The 16942-nt window shown below is 49.6% G+C and overlaps 1 protein-coding gene across 2 annotated transcripts; it reads left to right on the top strand.

The window, feature by feature from the left end:
* Window positions 1-3840: 3840 nt before the first annotated feature.
* Window positions 3841-13769, top strand: HAND1 (heart and neural crest derivatives expressed 1). Of its 2 annotated transcripts, none has more exons than XM_083487018.1 (2): window positions 3841-4628; window positions 10328-13769. In XM_083487018.1, the coding sequence occupies exons 1-2, from the start codon at window positions 3993-3995 to the stop codon at window positions 10427-10429; spliced, it is 738 nt and encodes a 245-aa protein (XP_083343144.1). In that variant the 5' UTR covers window positions 3841-3992; the 3' UTR covers window positions 10430-13769. The 2 variants fall into 2 exon arrangements, with proteins under 2 accessions (XP_083343144.1, XP_083343145.1); XM_083487019.1 differs by having other exon boundaries at window positions 3846-4628; window positions 10331-11673.
* The last annotated feature ends 3173 nt before the right edge of the window (window positions 13770-16942 follow it).

Below are 16942 nucleotides of genomic sequence, written 5' to 3'. Positions count from 1 at the left end.
GTTTAATTAAACTCAGTGGGGCTTGCCTCTGAGTAGACAGTCACAGGATTGCAGTTAGATGGCTTTAAAAGAGGGACCATACGTTAGGCCTATCAAGGATTATTTGACACAAGAAGAGTGTGCTTTGACTCATTCCAGAGGGGATGACTCATTGGGCCACAGGGGAGGACTGTGGGCTTCACAGAGGCATGTGTCTGGCTAAAAGGGACCAGGCTGATAGGGAACAAGGAGGGTTCACCCATATAAACCAGCACATACACTTCTTATTGGATCTCCCCTGTCGCCACCCCCACCCCCCAAATTCCAGCAGAAGGTGCCAGCTCTGAAGGCAGCCCAGAATCTCTTGAGGGTGGGAGAGGGAGGGTGGATCTGTGTCATCACGGATGTGGTCACCTCAGGAGCCACACGGCCCATCGTGCTGCCCACTCCTCACCATGCCCACTCCCTCCTTTGGCCATGCTGACTGGTGCTGAGGAGAGTTAGACTCCAAAAACATTGAGAGGCCCAACAACATCAAAGTCTCACATCAAATATAACTGATCTGTAGAAAGGAGTTTAGGATCTGAAAATAGAGGCGATGGATGTGCTTTTGTAACCCAAGAAAAACTTTAATTAAAACAAAAACATTGAGTGGGCCACAGTTTAGCCATCCTTGGATCACACAATGGGTGTTGGTTGAGTGATGGACCATAATGTATAGAAGCAGGTTATATGTGGAAAACCCTATGCTTCTGGAGACAAGTGACAGGATAAGGCCTTCAAGCGACTTTTGTGAGCCTCAGCCAGCACTGCCAGTCGCTGTGTCCAACAACACTCCTGGCCTAGAAGCTAGAATTATCTGACTGGCCCCTGTTGGAGACAGAATGACCTGCTCTGGTCCCTAAAGGCAATTCCTCAGTTCTTCAGTGTCTTTGTCACCTAGAAACAATGGATTTAATGGGAAGTCACGGCAGCAACAACCTCCCAGGCACCTTACTGTGATATTATTAAAAAGGCTTCTCATCATATTACCTCAGAAGGCAAAGTTCAGAAGGTTCCTCTGAAGCGCCTTTAGTGCTGAACCAGACAAAGATCCCCAGTTTCTTTGGTATTCCCTTTTTAAAAACACGGGGGACAAGGGGAAGAAATAAAACAGCACGTGCAAAAGTTTTCGGCCTCCGTGGTTGAATTGATAAGGTCCCATTTTGTGGTTTCCTCCAGTCATTCCTGTGACTTCATTCTCTCGAATATGGAGAGAAAAGAATTAAAAACGCAGAGAAGGGGCACACCCACCCGTACGCAGGGAATTTAGCTTACACACAAGAGAAATTCAGACAAGTTATCCATTTATTTCTTCCGCTCCAGACTGCTCAGAATGAAAATAAAATAAAAACGAAGGGAAGCGCCCTGACCGCCCCAGGCCCGCTCCTCACAGCTGCCCCCTCCCGAAAGCCTAAAATGATGTTATTTGCTTCTTCCTCAAACCACACTGAGCTTTCAATGTCATTCTTACTTAGCGGCTATGGGTATGTTAACAGAAGCGGTATATTACGCAAAGCAATCCTAAGCAAAGCAATGTATGTCCACGAGGTTTAAGATCGCAGCCTTACATTACATAGGTCGACTCAAGTGTAAGCAGGTTTGACTCAGTCCCGTTGGAATTACTTAGGCTAGAGTGTGCCCACGCCCCATCTGGGCTCCCTCCGAGCCTTTGGGATGGCGCCGGCTAGTCAGGTGAAGACCAGGCCGAAGCAGTCTTCGCTGACGTCCCCACCTCCGGATCACGGGAGAGCCGAGGTTGCCCCCGAGAAAAAGCATGGAGCCCTGTGGGTTACTTACACAGAAAAACATGAAACGCGCACATAGTTCCAAAACTCTATAGATGCGTGTACACAAAATTTCATACTTCCTAGTGGGGAAACGGATCGCGCATACAATATTAACCAGAAGGAGGACTGTGATCCAGAGGGTCCAGAGATCTCCCACTCTCACCTTTACCCCCATCCTAAACGTGGTTTTTACTCCCATTCATTCCACTGCTGGCTGTAATCCGACACCTGTGTAAGCAAACTCCATTGAACCCTGCACAAGTGCCAATTTCCTGGGCCCTGGGTGCCCGAGTACCCATAAAATTCCCCATGAAGGGGCCCGGACACCTACACATTTCGGTGCCAGGACCATGCATGCTGCATGGCACCCGGGCACCTACGGTCGCTGGGCCACGTTGGCACTCCTGGAACCCTGCGGGTTTTGCTGGAGGAAGCTTCAGAGGACCCGGCTGTCTATGTTTTCGAATTATCCAGGGGGGGGGGGATGTTCTCCTGCGCAAGCTCCAAACGTAACCACAGAAGCTGTTGGAAGAGATCTTTCTGCCAGATCCAGACCTAAATTGCTTGGCCGGTAAATATCAGAGCAAGCGGTTTATAAATAACCCTTGAACTTCGGGCGACAGAAGTCAATGGGGACTGCGGATTCCCAACTAAGGTGCTTGCGAAACACGAAGATCTGCGGGCCTCTACCAAGCGCATCGCTGCTGGTAGGTAGTGATGGAATTCTACCTGTACACTTAGTACACACATACATTCGTGGACACTGGGGGTGGCTTACAGCAACACAACATACCAATGATATGCGGGTCTATTTCTCAGGGGCGCGTGTGACCTTGGCATAGCCTTAACGCTGACATTTTAGGAAGCCTCCTTAGAAGGAGGCGAGTCCCACTGAGCTCTGTGGGGCTTACTCCTGAGTAAGGCTGCAAGGCCACAACCACTTGGAGTAGCTTCTGGGTAGACTAGGGCTGCACTGCAGATAGGCTTTGGATTGGACCACACTCAGGGATCCTCATTCATTCATCGGCCCTCTAGTCTTCTTTCCAAAGCAAAGGGCTTGGTGGTGGGTGCCGCTGGTCTGCCAGGGCTCCGACTCCGAGGGTGGTCCTAGAGCACCCTGGTTCTGGCTACGGTATATCTTGTCGTCGTTCTCAGCCGATCCGGATCAAAGCGATCTTGAATGCAGTTCCTCGGAAGCAATATCCAGGGAAACCATCCGGGACTGGTCTTCCAAGGAAACTCTTGCAGGGTTTATAAGGAGCGGAAAGTTTTCTTTCCCGAGCTCCTCCAACAGTAAATAGGAACCTGTCTTAGCACAGGGGCCTGTTGCCAGCCCGGATCCCATGCCTGTTTTCTCAGAAGGAAGTCGCGCTACCTTCCGCGGGAGATAAGTGCGCAACCTCAGGCGCGCTTTCATAATAACTTCCGCGGGATTTCCTTCCAGTACGCGAGGGCTGGGAGGGCGGTTGTGGTTGTGCTCACAAACCCTGGCTCCGGGTGCTTGATGGTGGCACTCGAAGAAATAACAACACCCCTTGGGGTGAGGAGAGCGCTGGGGTAGGTTGACCACTGAGAAAGCTGGACTGGATCCAGCAAGTCTCTTCTTAGGTGTGCCACTGAACTGACCATAGGACCTGGGAGGGCATGGTTCAAATGCCCACTGGGCCATGCAGCTCACCGGGTGACCTTGGGGACACGGTGGTTGTGGGAGCGGGGAGAACCACGCAGACCAGCTTGTAAGCTCCTTGGAGGAAAAAGTAGGCTGGGAATGCCATAAAGAACCCAAACTGCAATACTGTTTCTATGCACCACGAATGTGGTCGAGGTCGACGCCTCTTGGGTCTTGGGCGGTGGAGTGGGGACTGACTGAGCCAGCCTCCTTGCTCAGGGGCAAAACCACTCCGTCCCGGGTTCGCTTCCCTCCTTGCTTGTGTGCTTGTGCGTACGTCTCTCTCTCTCTCTCCTCCCCTTCACCGCAGCGTGACATCAAAGAGCCCACCGCTGCATAAAGGCCGGCCGAGTTGCTGGCTGCAGAGCAGGAGGGCTGAGGCGAGCGCGGCAGAGAGGGAGCGCGCCGCTGGACCAGGCAACTTGGACGGCGCGCCCGCAGCGTGGGCGCCCCTCGGGGCCGAGCCCCCCATGGCTTCTTCGTAGCGCCGGAGACCCAGGGGCGCCGCCGTCGCCATGAACGTGGTGGGGGGCTACCAGGGCCACCCCCATCCTCACCACCACCCGCACCACGGCGCGCTGCTCCACCCCCACCACCCGCACCACGAGCCGTTCCTCTTTGGGCCGCCCGCGCCGCCGCCTCCGCCGGCCCCCGGCCGATGTTTCCCGCCGGCCGAGCGGCCCTTCGCGCAGGGCTGGCTGCTCAGCGCAGCCTCCGACCTCTCCCCGCCGCCTCCGCCTCCTCCCGAGTTGGTGTGCGCGGCAGCTGCGGCAGCGGCTGCCGCGGCCGCCGGGCTGGGCTCGTCGGCTTCGCCCGCCTCGTCGTACGGCGGCAGCCCGTCGGAGCTGGGCGGGCGGCTGAGCGCGGCGCGCCGTCGGGGGGCGTCTTCGTCGTCGGCGCCCGGAGCGCCTCGCAAGGAGCGCCGCCGCACCGAGAGCCTAAACAGCGCCTTCGCCGAGCTGCGCGAGTGCATCCCCAACGTGCCGGCCGACACCAAGCTGTCCAAGATCAAGACGCTGCGCCTGGCCACCAGCTACATCGCCTACCTCATGGAGGTGCTGGCCAAGGACGGGCCGGCCGCCGAGGGCTTCAAGGCCGAGCTCAAGAAGGCCGAGCCCCGCGACGCCGCCAAGAGGAAGCGCGAGCAGCCGGTAAGGGCCCGCGCGAAGGCGCTCTGCACGCGCTCAGAGGCGCCCTCCCCTCGAACGGGAGGAGCGGGGCAGAAAAGCGAGTCTCCTGGTTCCAGACGTAGCGGGATGAGTGGCGGCTCCCTATAAGGGGTGGAAACAATACCTTTGTTTCTGCACAGGCTTTAGGGCAGCTGCACCGAGCGTAGCCATGGCCGAAACTTAGAGGCGCGGGGGCTAGGGGTGGGGAAGAGACGCTGCTCAGTTCCAGGGAATTGCAACCCCTGCCGCTTCACCCGGGAGCTCAGCCGTCCCATAGCGGAGGGGAGGAAAAGGCACATTGGAGATTGTCTTCTCGGCCAGGTCTGACCACCTGAGCGAGCCTGATCCTGCTCCCACGGGTTTCCGCTTCCAGAGAGTGGACCTCTCTGCCCCAGAACACGCGCCCCCCCCCAATTCCAGGTCTTCGTCTCCGAGCCTGTCCCACATTAAACTTCAGGTAAGAGGCTCATGTGAGGTAATGGTGCTCCAGTTAAAGAATAGCTATCCCAAACAAGGTCCTGTTTTTCTCTGAGGCTGATTTCCTCGGTGGGGGTAACTAGAGCAGAGGCCTGGACATAGCAGTGGGGCATGGAAGGAGCCCCACCCCTCCTGTGGGTAGAATTAGGCTGGCAGGCTATAGAGCCCCTCGGAATCATTGGCAAATCTCTGCTTGGTTTTTAAAAATGATTCCCGCCTGGAGCAAGAGAGAAATGAGCTTGCTTTTTCTATGTGTGTTTTTAAGATGGTCCAGTATTTTGTTGGATATCAAGCCCACTGACACTTACGGAAGTCCAAGTGAACAGGGTAAGGAAGGAAAGGGTCCTCCTTTAAGTAGAGTAGAGTGGATATTAGGGTGGCAAGTTGGGGAAACTAAATTTGCTGTGCGGTGGGTTTGGGAGATGGAAAGATTAGAGATGAGATTCGGCGGCCTGGGTACTTAAACCTCAATTATTAAATCAGAAGAACGCAATAAGAGCCCTGCCGGATCAGACCCAAGGCCTCTCTCGTCCAGTATCCCTGTTTCTCACCAGATGCCCCTGGAAAGCTTCCTCAAGCCGAGCAGGAGAGCAAAACAGCTCATTCTTGCTCTGGCTCCCCAGCGACTGGGATCTAAAAGCGTGCCGAGGAAAGCCTAGGCCTCTGGCCTTTGGATCTAAACGAGCCCTTCTGCACTGGTGTGTGTGTGTGGGGGGGTGGGGGTTTCTTCTAGACTAAGCAACCAGCCTTCAAAGGAGGGCTGCGGGTTTAATACCCACCCAATCTGAAGCCCTTTGTCCCACGAAACAAAGCTTTCCATACCCACCGCATCCCTTGGTGGACTCATCCTGCCGGTCGTGTCTGAATCAGGGCCATAAAGACTGTGTGGGTAAAAGCGTTCGGCAGTCCAGGTTGGAGACCTGGGTCGGTGGATCTGCGTCCCCCCCCCAACTGATGCTTTGCGCGCGAACCCTGTTGCATGGAATGAATTGCATGACATTTTAGCAAGGAATGAACGCAGAATGGGACACTGTGGCAGGCAATATTTCAGGAGAAGTAATGTGGGACTCTGGAGCCTCTCTCCGACCCCCTTCCTAATGTGCCAACTGCCGTGGAGATCTCAATCTCTCGGGGAAAGAAGGTCGATTATTTCATTGCATTGCATGCCTTCCGATCTTCATCCGTTAACAGATCAGCATTCTAGGCAGGGGAAGGGGAGTCACTCGCTCCCCTGTTTCAAGACCACGGGGGAATTGCTCCTAGGGATCCCTCTGCTATGGTCATGTATAATAAGTAACCGTCTGTAACAAATGTTCCCTGCGTCCGCCCTCCAAGCGCCCTTTTTAAACTTGACTCTGGCCTAGGCCAAGCCTTTCGGCTTTGCTAACGATCTGCCCTCGGCCCCCTGTCGCGCAGTCCCCGACATCGCGTGATTTAGGACGGCAGCCTTAGGCCTCCATCCATCCTTCACGCGTCTTTGGAAGCGTGCAGTTGTACATACTTCTGAGTAGACAAGCGTGGGCTCGCGCTGCACGTGAGTCATTCGTTCTCTTGGTTTGATTTCCCTTTAGCGTGGATGTGAGACGGTGGAGGACAGAGCCAGGCTGAGCTGAGTGAGGGCGGTCATTTCTTGCAAGTGTTGCCCCCAGTTCTGCATTCTGCGAGACGCGCCCTTCCTTGACAAGAACTGCTCCCTCGCACGGAACGTTCTTTGCCGGAGGGAGAATCGGAATCCGACCTTGGATGAATGAGCCATCCAAATGTCGTGTTGCGCCCCCTTTCTTTACACCCCGAAATAATATATATTAATTACTATGGTTAAAGGAAGCAGACCTAGAAGGAAAAGAATGGCGAAGCTTCTGACCGGGAGTTAAAGCGGTGAGATCGCCCGCGGCCATCTTCCTTCTTTTAGGTCAGATTAACCCCGGGTGCAGGTTTATTTATAAACATGCCTCGCTGCAAGAAAAGTGTTTGGAACTGCGCTTTCTGGAAAGTTAGAAGTGACTCGTCTATTGTGCTGTCCGAGGAATGCTCTTCTAGAATAGCAATTTTGTTCTTCCGGCGTTAACGCATCTGAAACAACGCCATCCGCGCACAAGAGTTACATTGTTGCGCAAGCAACAGCAGACAAGCATTGACACACTAGTGTTGCCTCTCACAAGAGTATAATAATGGTGACAGTGGTTGCACAATGTGTATCCTGCAAGTGCAAATGACTCATTGGAACTGGATTTTCTGCAAGATTCAACACAAGGCTTCTGCTAGTAGTCTGGTTTCTGCGCTGGCAGCATTACACCATAGGAAGGTTTTCAGAAGTAGTAACATTTTCAAGGGGGAAATAGCAGACTGTTGAGGCAGAAGCAGGAGGGAAATGGCATGCCCTGTGAACGGGCATGGCTGGCTGGCTGGCTGGCAGGCAGGCATCTTGGACAGGAGGTGCAACAGGCCCCGCTTCTTCTGATCCACAAGTTATCCTTTTGATTTCTATTCGCTGCCCTAGCGTTAAGCAGCTGCGTAAAGACATCGAGGCAACCCAACGTAATTTGCGGGCTGGTTGTGGGGTCTCAGGAGCTTCTTCCTGATTGCAAAAGCGGCGCTCTCCTCTTAAGATGTTACCCAGGGTTGCCGGCGACTAACGTTTACTCAGAGCACACTCACTGAAATTGATGGCCATAACTAACTGAAGCCAATTAGCTTCAATGGGTGTACTCTGAGTAAAAGTGCGTTCAGTAGTCAGCGGCTCAAAGCGCCTTCTCTTCACCCCGCAAGTTGGCCATCGAAGACAGCTGCAAATTCTATGCAAGCTTCCTTGGAAGTCCAATTGAACTCAGCGGCGCTTGCTTCTGAGTAGACACGCGTAGGATCTGGCGGTAGAAAAGTCCCAATACTTTTGGAAACAGCGGCCGAAATGAAATGGCCAGCTTTTCTTTTCTTTTTCTTCCAGGCCAGGAACCGCATCCTTTTTGGAAGATCGGACTGCAACAAATAGTTTTTTTAAAAACCCGGTGGGGGAATGTTGAATGTACCCCACACCCCTGGAAAGATAGGGAAGATGCAGGGAAGCCTGTCAAATATTGCGCCGCTACTTAAACCCCCCACACCCCTTTTAAAATGGCATGTAGCTCTCTTGGCCCAGTCCTCTCTAGCGACGTTCCGTTGATACCGGTCCTTTTCTTGGCGCCTCTTTCGCTAGTTTGCATAGGTTTTTTGTTCTGGGGCTCAAGAAGGCGGCATAACGCAAGAGATTGTTTCAAAATCCTCCAGGAGCGATGAAAGGCAACTCTCGACTTCATTTCCTCATCTCCTGTTCCCCTTTCTGGCGAGACTTAAAAATGCGCCATCGAATTGCCAGAGCTGTTTAGAACTGTTAAGGTCATTTGGATGTGGGTTTTGGGGTGGGGTAGGGCGAGCAGAGAGAGTTGTACACAATCTGGAAGGAAGGCGGGGGGGGGGATAATAATCCCGTATCTTCGCCGCTTTTGGCTGCAATTGCTTCCCGCAAAAAAAAACTTCTCCGCGCAGAACCAAGGCGCAAGGAATAAATAAGCGCACGAGGTGAATTGGGACCGCTCCAAAATACGCCCTGGAAGAGTTCCCTCAACAGTACTGTAGTGGTCTTTCCCCCATTTTTCTTTTAATGGAAGCTTCTCCCCAATAAAATAGACCAGCAAGGGCTTGGGAGGGGGCTGTTCTTCAGACCACACGTTCCTGCTGCCAGTAGAATACAAGCCACCTAAATCTCGACCCCCCCCAAAAAAAAGAAACCCTCTGAAATTGAACAGGAGCGAAGCTGGTTCGGCTGTCCTGAGGCTTCCATTTATTTATTTTGTATGCTAATAGATTTCTCTCTTGCTCTTCAATATAAATGCATTCAGGCCATTTCAACCCACCCTTTCCTGGAAGTGTAAAAATGGAGCAGGGGGGAAATTGACCGTGAGACGTACTGCTCCTGCTTTTAAAGAGGCTCTGCGCTTCTTCTCCCTCTCTCAATGACGGCGTTTGGCCGGTCAGTTTTCGATACTGTTTCAATACAGAAAAGTATCAGGCCATAGAGACATTAATCGAATTCGATCTCAGCTGCCATCTTCATCATCATAATCACCATTATTCAAAATTTGTATTGCAATATAATTCTCAATCTCAATTTCCTCCATTTCCCGTCCCGGTGTGGATTCCTCTCTCCACAGTTAAAAGAAGGCGCTTAATTAGTGAATTTAAAATTAAAAAAAAAGGAAAAGGAAAAGGAAAAGGAAAAAGGAATTCATTCATCCATCTTTATTCCTTTGCGTTCGCTCTCGTTGAGGGGAGATAGAGGAGGAGCCGGATTTGAAAATAAATAATAACTAAATGACCGAGTTGCAAATACTTCCCAAGGGTAAATAAATTAGCATCTGCAAAGTTTATACTATTCAAGAGCCTGTATAAACCCCGCGATTTATTTATTCGGTCCCGTTGCCCGGAGTTTTTTTTCGCGGAGCGGCCTCGGCAATTAAAAGACTCATAACCGGCGTAATTTAGTAGAGGGCTCCGACGTATTTACCAAAACGCAGCCTCCTATATTTATAAAAGGGCTGCAAATAGAGACTGAAATTTATGGCCTTCCGCCTGATTATCTAATACTCATAAACAGATGAACAACTCCGGGGTCTTCTTTACAGCCTTCCGGGCGAAATTTACAAACAGTGGCCTCGTGGACGGCAGAAGGGCTCGCCATGCAAATTCCTTCCTTCCTTCCTTCCTTCCTTCCTTCCTTCCTTCCTTCCTTCCTTCCTTCCTTCCTTCCTTCCTTCGTTCGCCTGGCTTTCTCCTCTGCCTTAGGCATGACCCCACCAAGACTTTGCAAGCCCCTCCGTCGATTTTCGTTGCAGAGGCAGGAGCTGGCGCCGCTTGCATCGCCTGCGAGGACTGTTAAGCGCGCTTCGCAGGGGCTACGTTGGGCCTTTTAGGACAATCGATATGATTAGTAGTAGGGTCCACTTATTAGGAACGGAGCCACCCTTGAGCACAGGACGACCTAGGGAAGGCAGTCCAGGCGCCCTCCTAAAGCGTACTTTCTCAAGAGTAACACGCTTAGGATGGCTCCCCTCTACATTTCCCTGCGTTCTTTTCTTCTGGTGACGATGCTGATTAAAGCGTAATGGAGATTCATTCCCTCCTGGTTTTTGTTTCTTCCTCTTTCCTCCCCTCCCCTCTCCCCCTTGCAGCAGACCGAGGGCTATTCTCACGCTTTAGGCCACGGAGAAAAACGGCTTAAGGGCAGGACTGGCTGGCCTCAGCAGGTCTGGGCGCTGGAACTGAATCAATGAATGAAATCAGGAACCGTTTCCAGAGAACCGGCTCCACCAAGCTGGCTGGGAGGAGGACTGCGCGCGCGCCCAGGGTGGGGGACCCTGTTCTCCCTGGTTGGTCTCTGCCCCATCCCTCGCGCACCCCAAATCCCCAACACTCAGAAGGAGAGAGAGAGAGAAATCGCCCGGGACCCGCTTTTTTGTTTGTTTCCGTCTGTTGATCCGCCCTCCCCTTCGCAGCCTTGGAACGGGGAACCGGCGGCCGCCTCAGTGAGGACGAGGATCATGTGCAATGTGGAGGCTGCAGAAGGGGGAACAGAGAGAGAGGAGGGGCCCCGACACGCCTGAGAACGGAAAACTCCCCCTTCCCTGAAGCCAGTAACTCGCTGGCTTGAAAGCCCGGCGAGGACCTGGACGTCAAACGATGGACCGTCTGCGCCGTCGGAAGTCAGGCAGGAAGAAACCTTGCCGGGATATCGCGTCGTCTAATGTCGTTTTTGAATGTCTCATGGAACCAGGGTGCCACAGATGTAGATGTATATATATATATATAGCTATATCACGCGGGATTGTGTGCGGACCTGAAAGGGATCTTGTGTTGCACAAAAGAAGGTGGAAGGCCCGCCAGCCGATCCTGACTTGAGAGTGATTTCCATTTGCTGTCAAGCCATTGCTGAAGGGGGGGGGAGTGGGAGGGGGGAGGAAGAGAAGAGAGGTTGATAATCCGATTTCATCACAATTTAGGCTGCAGCCCGAAACATCCTGTTCGTCGTGAGGATCCCATCGAACAGGAGGAGAGCTGCTTTGAAGTACACCACTCTATTAACGCCAGGCCACTCTTGAGGCAACAACTTTTTTTCTGCATGCATGTCAGCGTGCGGATCGGAGCCTTTGCTTCCTTTTCAAAATCTATAGGATCCCCCGCCCTAGCAGGGCTGTAGCCGGAAACCTGAGCACATAAACGGATTTGCTCAGGAGTAAATCCCACAGCTAGGAATGGGATTACTTCCTGGCAAGGATGGAAGGATGCAGATAAGAGCTGGAGGAGTTAAATCCCACCTTTGGACACGATCCAGCCCACATTAAGAACCCCCCAAATTGGATTTCCAAACTCTTGGCTTGGGCTGGACCCATCCCTCGGATTTCAGTGGGGCCAGCTATGTGGTCCTTCAGGGGCTTATTCCAAAAACGCCACCCCCTTCAATAAACCACCTGGGGGTGTAAGGGGGGCAGGGGGGTTGCTGCCCCTCCATCAATAAAAATCAATAAATATACATAGCAAACTGAGGTTCTTCCCCCCTCTAACAAAAGGCCTGCCCCCCCCCCAACAAAATCCTTGTTATGCCCATGAAACCACCTGAGTCAATAAACCACATTGAAGATCACAGCCTGCAATTCTAGGCAGAGCCAAAACTTTCAGGTCCAGGTTGCAGAAATGGAAGGAGGCTTGCTTTGGCTGTAACCCGGCTGCTTTCTTCTGTCTCTGTGCCCTAGGTTTACATTTCCTCTGCTTTCATTCCCTCTCCTCCCCAATTAAAAGAGAATCCAGTTCAGAAAGAAAGGTGCAAAGTGAAAGAACAGGACCCCCAGTCTGCTCCCCCTGTTGTAAATGCACTGTCGCCTGCCTGGCCTGGGTATTGCCCGTGGTCGATGGGAGAATTGGCCATGCACTCTAGAGACACTCTCCCCTACAGACGTGCATGAGCTTTCCGTACCTTCCTCCCACCACCACTTCACACATTCCCTGCACCCTCCCAAGTTTGGGGGATTGGTTCCTCCTGCACTTGCGGGGGAGGGGAATAATGGGCATGATCCAGATACAATTAAGCACCATTTAAAAGGTTGCCTGGTTTCGGCCAGAGAATGTTCAGCACATAGTGACCTGCACATGGCGTTGAAACCAGTGATTCGTGAGGATGCTTCCCTGTGGCAGGCTTGTGTGTTGTGCCTAGTGTCGTTATTTGTTTCGATGTAAATAAACACAAGGTCTCCCCCTCCGACCATGTCTCTCCTCTCCCAACATCGTTGATTCCATTTCATATTTTTGTTTGGATGTATTTAAACTACCTAAATGGATGCATTTTATACATTTCCTGTACCGGGTTTTCTACCTCAAATCTGTATGACCACTTGCGAAGAGAACAGGTTTGCCTTGCCAAATATTTATGCGGATTTAAAGAATAATAATAATAATATTAATAATAAAGAAAAGCTTTATGAAGATTTTGCTTTCCTTAAGGTCATCACTCCCTAACGTCAGATGGATTCCTTGTCTAATCAAGCTGAAACAGAGTGCAAAATCCTCTCTGTTTGAGTTTGGAAACTTATTTTCCTGTTTGTGCTAATGGGAAAACAGCAGTGAGGAAGTATGAAATTTGCAAGAACAGAACTTGATTAGCAACAGGGAAATAAATAGTGGGGATATGATCCAGCTTTAAGCCCTACTGGTTTATATTTATATTTTTTATAAAGACTGAAAATTTCTGTCTAGAATCTTGTTTGCATCCATGAATTCCCTAGGTGACTGACTACTGTCAACCACCCTGTGCCTAGAAGAGATATAGCACAGGGTGGGCGTTCAAATAAATAGGGTGTCAATCATATTTATACATGAACAGAAATAACATGAAATTATTTTAAATATACATCATATTTTGAGAAAGCTCTATATTTATTGATATTGCTAGTTGCTGGTGCTGTGTCATAAACATATATGATTTAATGCTACAGAGAAAAAATGTTTATAGTTGTGGTAGTTGCTTGAGAGCTTGCAGACCCAACAGAGATTTAAAAAATAAATAAATAAAAGTCTTAGCACTAGGCAGGCAGACACAGACCATGATTCACAGCCCCATTAAATGTTAGTACATGGATTCTAGACAGCCGTGCCTTGATGCTAAGCACCTTGATTTGGAAGAGTTTATCTGAAATCACCAGAACTTGCATTCAAGTAAACTTGGGACATGATTCAACCGAAGTGAGAAGGTTTTGCCCTCTTACCAAATTCAGTAGGAGAGTTAAGCACGGATTTGAATGTTTCCAACTGAAATCAAGGGGATGTCGGAAGAGAGTTTAGTTGGAGATTTAAGTGTGTGCTTCACATTCCTGGTGGAATTAATTGCTGTTAAAAATGTTTTTAAGCTTTTCAGTTTTACAAGTAACGGGATACCAACATTTACGTCGTCCTCCCCCTATTCTCAGCTGTCACTCCCCTACAGTGTCAGAAATGGTGAAAGTTAGTTTATTGAAAATCGTTGCTGATACCAAGTTTAAACAATGTTAAGTCCTCTTTAAAAAATAAAAAAGAGGAAGAGTTTAAGCATGTATCTGCCATTGAAATAAATGGGATTTAAAAGTTGCCCCCCTCTTAGATATATATATGTATAGTGTGTTTAGTATACACATTGAGACACCTCGGTGTGCTGACTTGGTATACATGAGCAGCATGCACATTATGGGCACTTTAATACGTTTCTCCATAGCATTTGTGGAGTGTACACATTATTTAACAGTGTTTGTGTTTTGATTGAAATGCAGGTGCCTAATATGGATTCAGAGGCACAGCTGTTATGTGGAAGAAGGGCCCAAAGAGTTAATCTGTCCCACTTCATTCTACACATCCCCCTCTTCTTGGTGACGACTCCATTTGTGCTAATGTGGCAAATCAAAAGGAAATATGCATTGTGAATTTCAAAAGAAAGGACAACACAGCATAGTTGCTTGTCTCTTCTCCCCCCCCCCCCCCTTCAAGGCTTAGGAGAAAGAGCAAAAAGAGACAGATCCTAATGAGAGAGAATTCCACCCCCCTGCCTCTAAGAACTGTTGCATCAGGACAATTGTGCACTCGCAGATTTTGACAAACATTCAGAACTAGCATCAGAGAAGAGTCTACTATTTTAGAGCCCAAGTCTACCAAATTGGGTAGACTTGGTCTGATAAACTTGTTTCTCAATGGGTAGACCTGCTGTCTCGGCGATTTCTTCTCCCTGTAGTTGAAACTTTTCAATTCCCACTCCTACCCTCCCTCCAATTAATTGCTCAGCTACTTCACATTTCCCTTAATTAAAAAACAAAAGCACAACAAAACTGGACAACAGCACTTGATTACACTGCGGTTATCGCCCCCCTTTCCTCAGAAGAAAGGGTATTAAACTTTGCTATTTTGCAGGTCTAGCATAATCTCTAGCCCTGTCCAACAGGGATAAGCTAATGATGGACTTTATCTGCATTGGTACAGGCAGCACATTGAAAACCAATGTTGTTTAAATGTAAACATTGTAAAAACAATGTTTACAAACTCAGGGGAAGAAAAGAACATGTGGAAAAGGGTATGAAATTAGACCTGAATTAGATAATGGACAACGGTCTTTGCGGCTGCCTTTTTGTTTTTAGGTGGACACAACAGCTGCAGTGGGGCAGATCCACACTCAGGACACCAGTGTTGCTGCTGCTTACCTAGGGATGAGGCTGGGTGGGGATGAGATTGAGGCTTTGAGAGCACCAGATAGACTCTTTTGGTGGTTCCAGGTGCCTCCACCCAGGCAGCCCCATCGAGGTAAGCAGCAGAAACAGTGGCGTCAAAAGGCGAGCTCCATTCTACCATGTGTGCTGCTACTGCTATTCTAAAAGCCTGGATTTCTGAGTAGTTTTTCATGGGGCGGCAATCACTTCTCCACCAAGGAAGGAAGCTTCAGTATGAATCAGGAAGTTCATTCATTGGGTGTGTCACTTGGGAATGCCTTTGACTAATTGCCTAGCCCTGCTTTCCCAAATGTCCCTCATTTGCACTGAAAGATAGAAACAGGCAGTCTCAAAAACACACTGGCCCAAGAGTTCATGCAGATTTAGCCTCTTCTTTCTGATTCTTCAAGGGCTGGAGACTCGTTTAAAAAAATTAAAAGAGCCTGGGGGCTATAGTTTTAACCCCTCCTCACACAAACATCCATGTTTCATCAAGATCTCCAGTGGTATGCCATTCCTACTAGACCTCCCGGGAAAGCTTTGATAGCAATAAACATGTTAGAGCACACAGTGTAGGATGCTGGATGCGTTCATTGTACTCCTTGGACTGCAAATTAGTGGGCATAAATCTTGATACTTAGAGAGAAGCTCCTCCCCTTTCCTCCTCATACCAAGTCACATGCATTGCCTTGACTTTTCTGGTAAGCTAGGAAGCTTACCAGAACATATTGCAATATATTGCAAATGTTGTAATAACTAAACCTAATTCAAACATGGGAACAGAATCTTGACCCATATATGAGACTGAGTGTGTTACTCTTTTTCTGCCAAGTGCTGCCATTAAAGTAAGCCTTTGGGGAAGATGTGGGGGATCTACAAGGAAAGCAGAGCTGTTACACCACATTTCAAAGTCACTGTACTATTATATATTGCCCAGTGCAGGGTCTACAGATTTTGCCATAGGGGCAAAAATCAGCACAGCTGCACCTCTCATTTATTGCTCTCTCCCTCCCTCTCTGTACACATGTGCATGCATGCGCACACTCACAAATATACAGACATAATTCTGCCAAAAATATTTTTCTTGATTTGCATAACTAACACAGGATTCTTCATTAAGTATTCTCCCAAGAAGAGGGTTTTGTGTCATGGAGGCCTCAGTCCTACTTGTGTCCATTTTGTAAGCACCATGATTGAATTTAATAGGACTTAATTCTATGTAGACAGGGAGAGGTCTGCATTGCACTTTGAGAAAGAGAGATGGAAAAGGTCAAACTGCTTTTGACTTTCTGTCTCTTATTATAGAGTCTCTCACACATGGACATTTCCGGAGAATGGAAGGCAAAACAAAAGAGGGAGGGAACTAAAAATTTCATTAAAGCCCAGGTGTGGAAACAAATGGCAATCGTTATACAGTGGTCCCTCAGGTTACAGACGCTTCAGGTTACAGACTCCGCTAACCCAGAAATTGCTTCAGGACGAGAACAGAAATCGCACGGTGGTGGCAGCGGCAGCGGGAGGCCCCATTAGCTAAAGTGGTGCTTCAGGTTAAGAACGGACCTCCGGAATGAATTAAGTTCTTAACCGAAGGTACCACTGTAAATGACAATCGTTAGCCCCAGCGTCAAAGAAAAATTATCACACAAATGAATGGAGCTGAAAATGCATCACTATTGGTTCCAGGTGAGCTTCACTGAGAAGAGCATTCCTTGAATGGGCAGCAGCCAGCCCAAAGGCCTGTTCCCCTGTTGTCACCCTCTGGGATACTCCTGTAGGGCACAGACAGAAGGACCTCGATGATCAAATCAAGCGAGTTCTCTATCAATACAAAGAGAGAGACTAGAGGCACCCAGCGATGGACTGATAAGTGCCCAGAGTATCAAGGTCCTTAAGTGATTAGATGATTCCCTCTCCAAGTGTTGAATTCTTTCAGCTTCAGGCCTTGGGGGTGCTCCATGGAGTATGGGATGTTTATTTCAACCACCTAGGTTCCTTTATCCAGGCAGGATTACCAGTAAAACCAATAGAGGCCTTGCTTAGAGGAAAGGGGATTTGCAAGCTACATAATAA

This window comes from Podarcis liolepis (assembly GCF_965112155.1).
Source record: "Podarcis liolepis genome assembly, chromosome: 2".
In the NCBI taxonomy this organism is placed as follows: Eukaryota; Metazoa; Chordata; class Lepidosauria; order Squamata; family Lacertidae; genus Podarcis; species Podarcis liolepis.
Note: the sequence above shows the minus strand (reverse complement) of the source record. Positions and strands in the feature narration are given on the sequence as shown.

Coding starts and splice junctions, on each gene's coding strand:
- HAND1 (XM_083487018.1), top strand. CDS start 3,993: ATGAACGTGGTGGGGGGCTACCAGGGCCACCCCCATCCTCACCACCAC. Junction 4,629..10,327: donor AGAGGAAGCGCGAGCAGCCG/GTAAGGGCCCGC, acceptor TCCCCCTTGCAG/CAGACCGAGGGCTATTCTCA.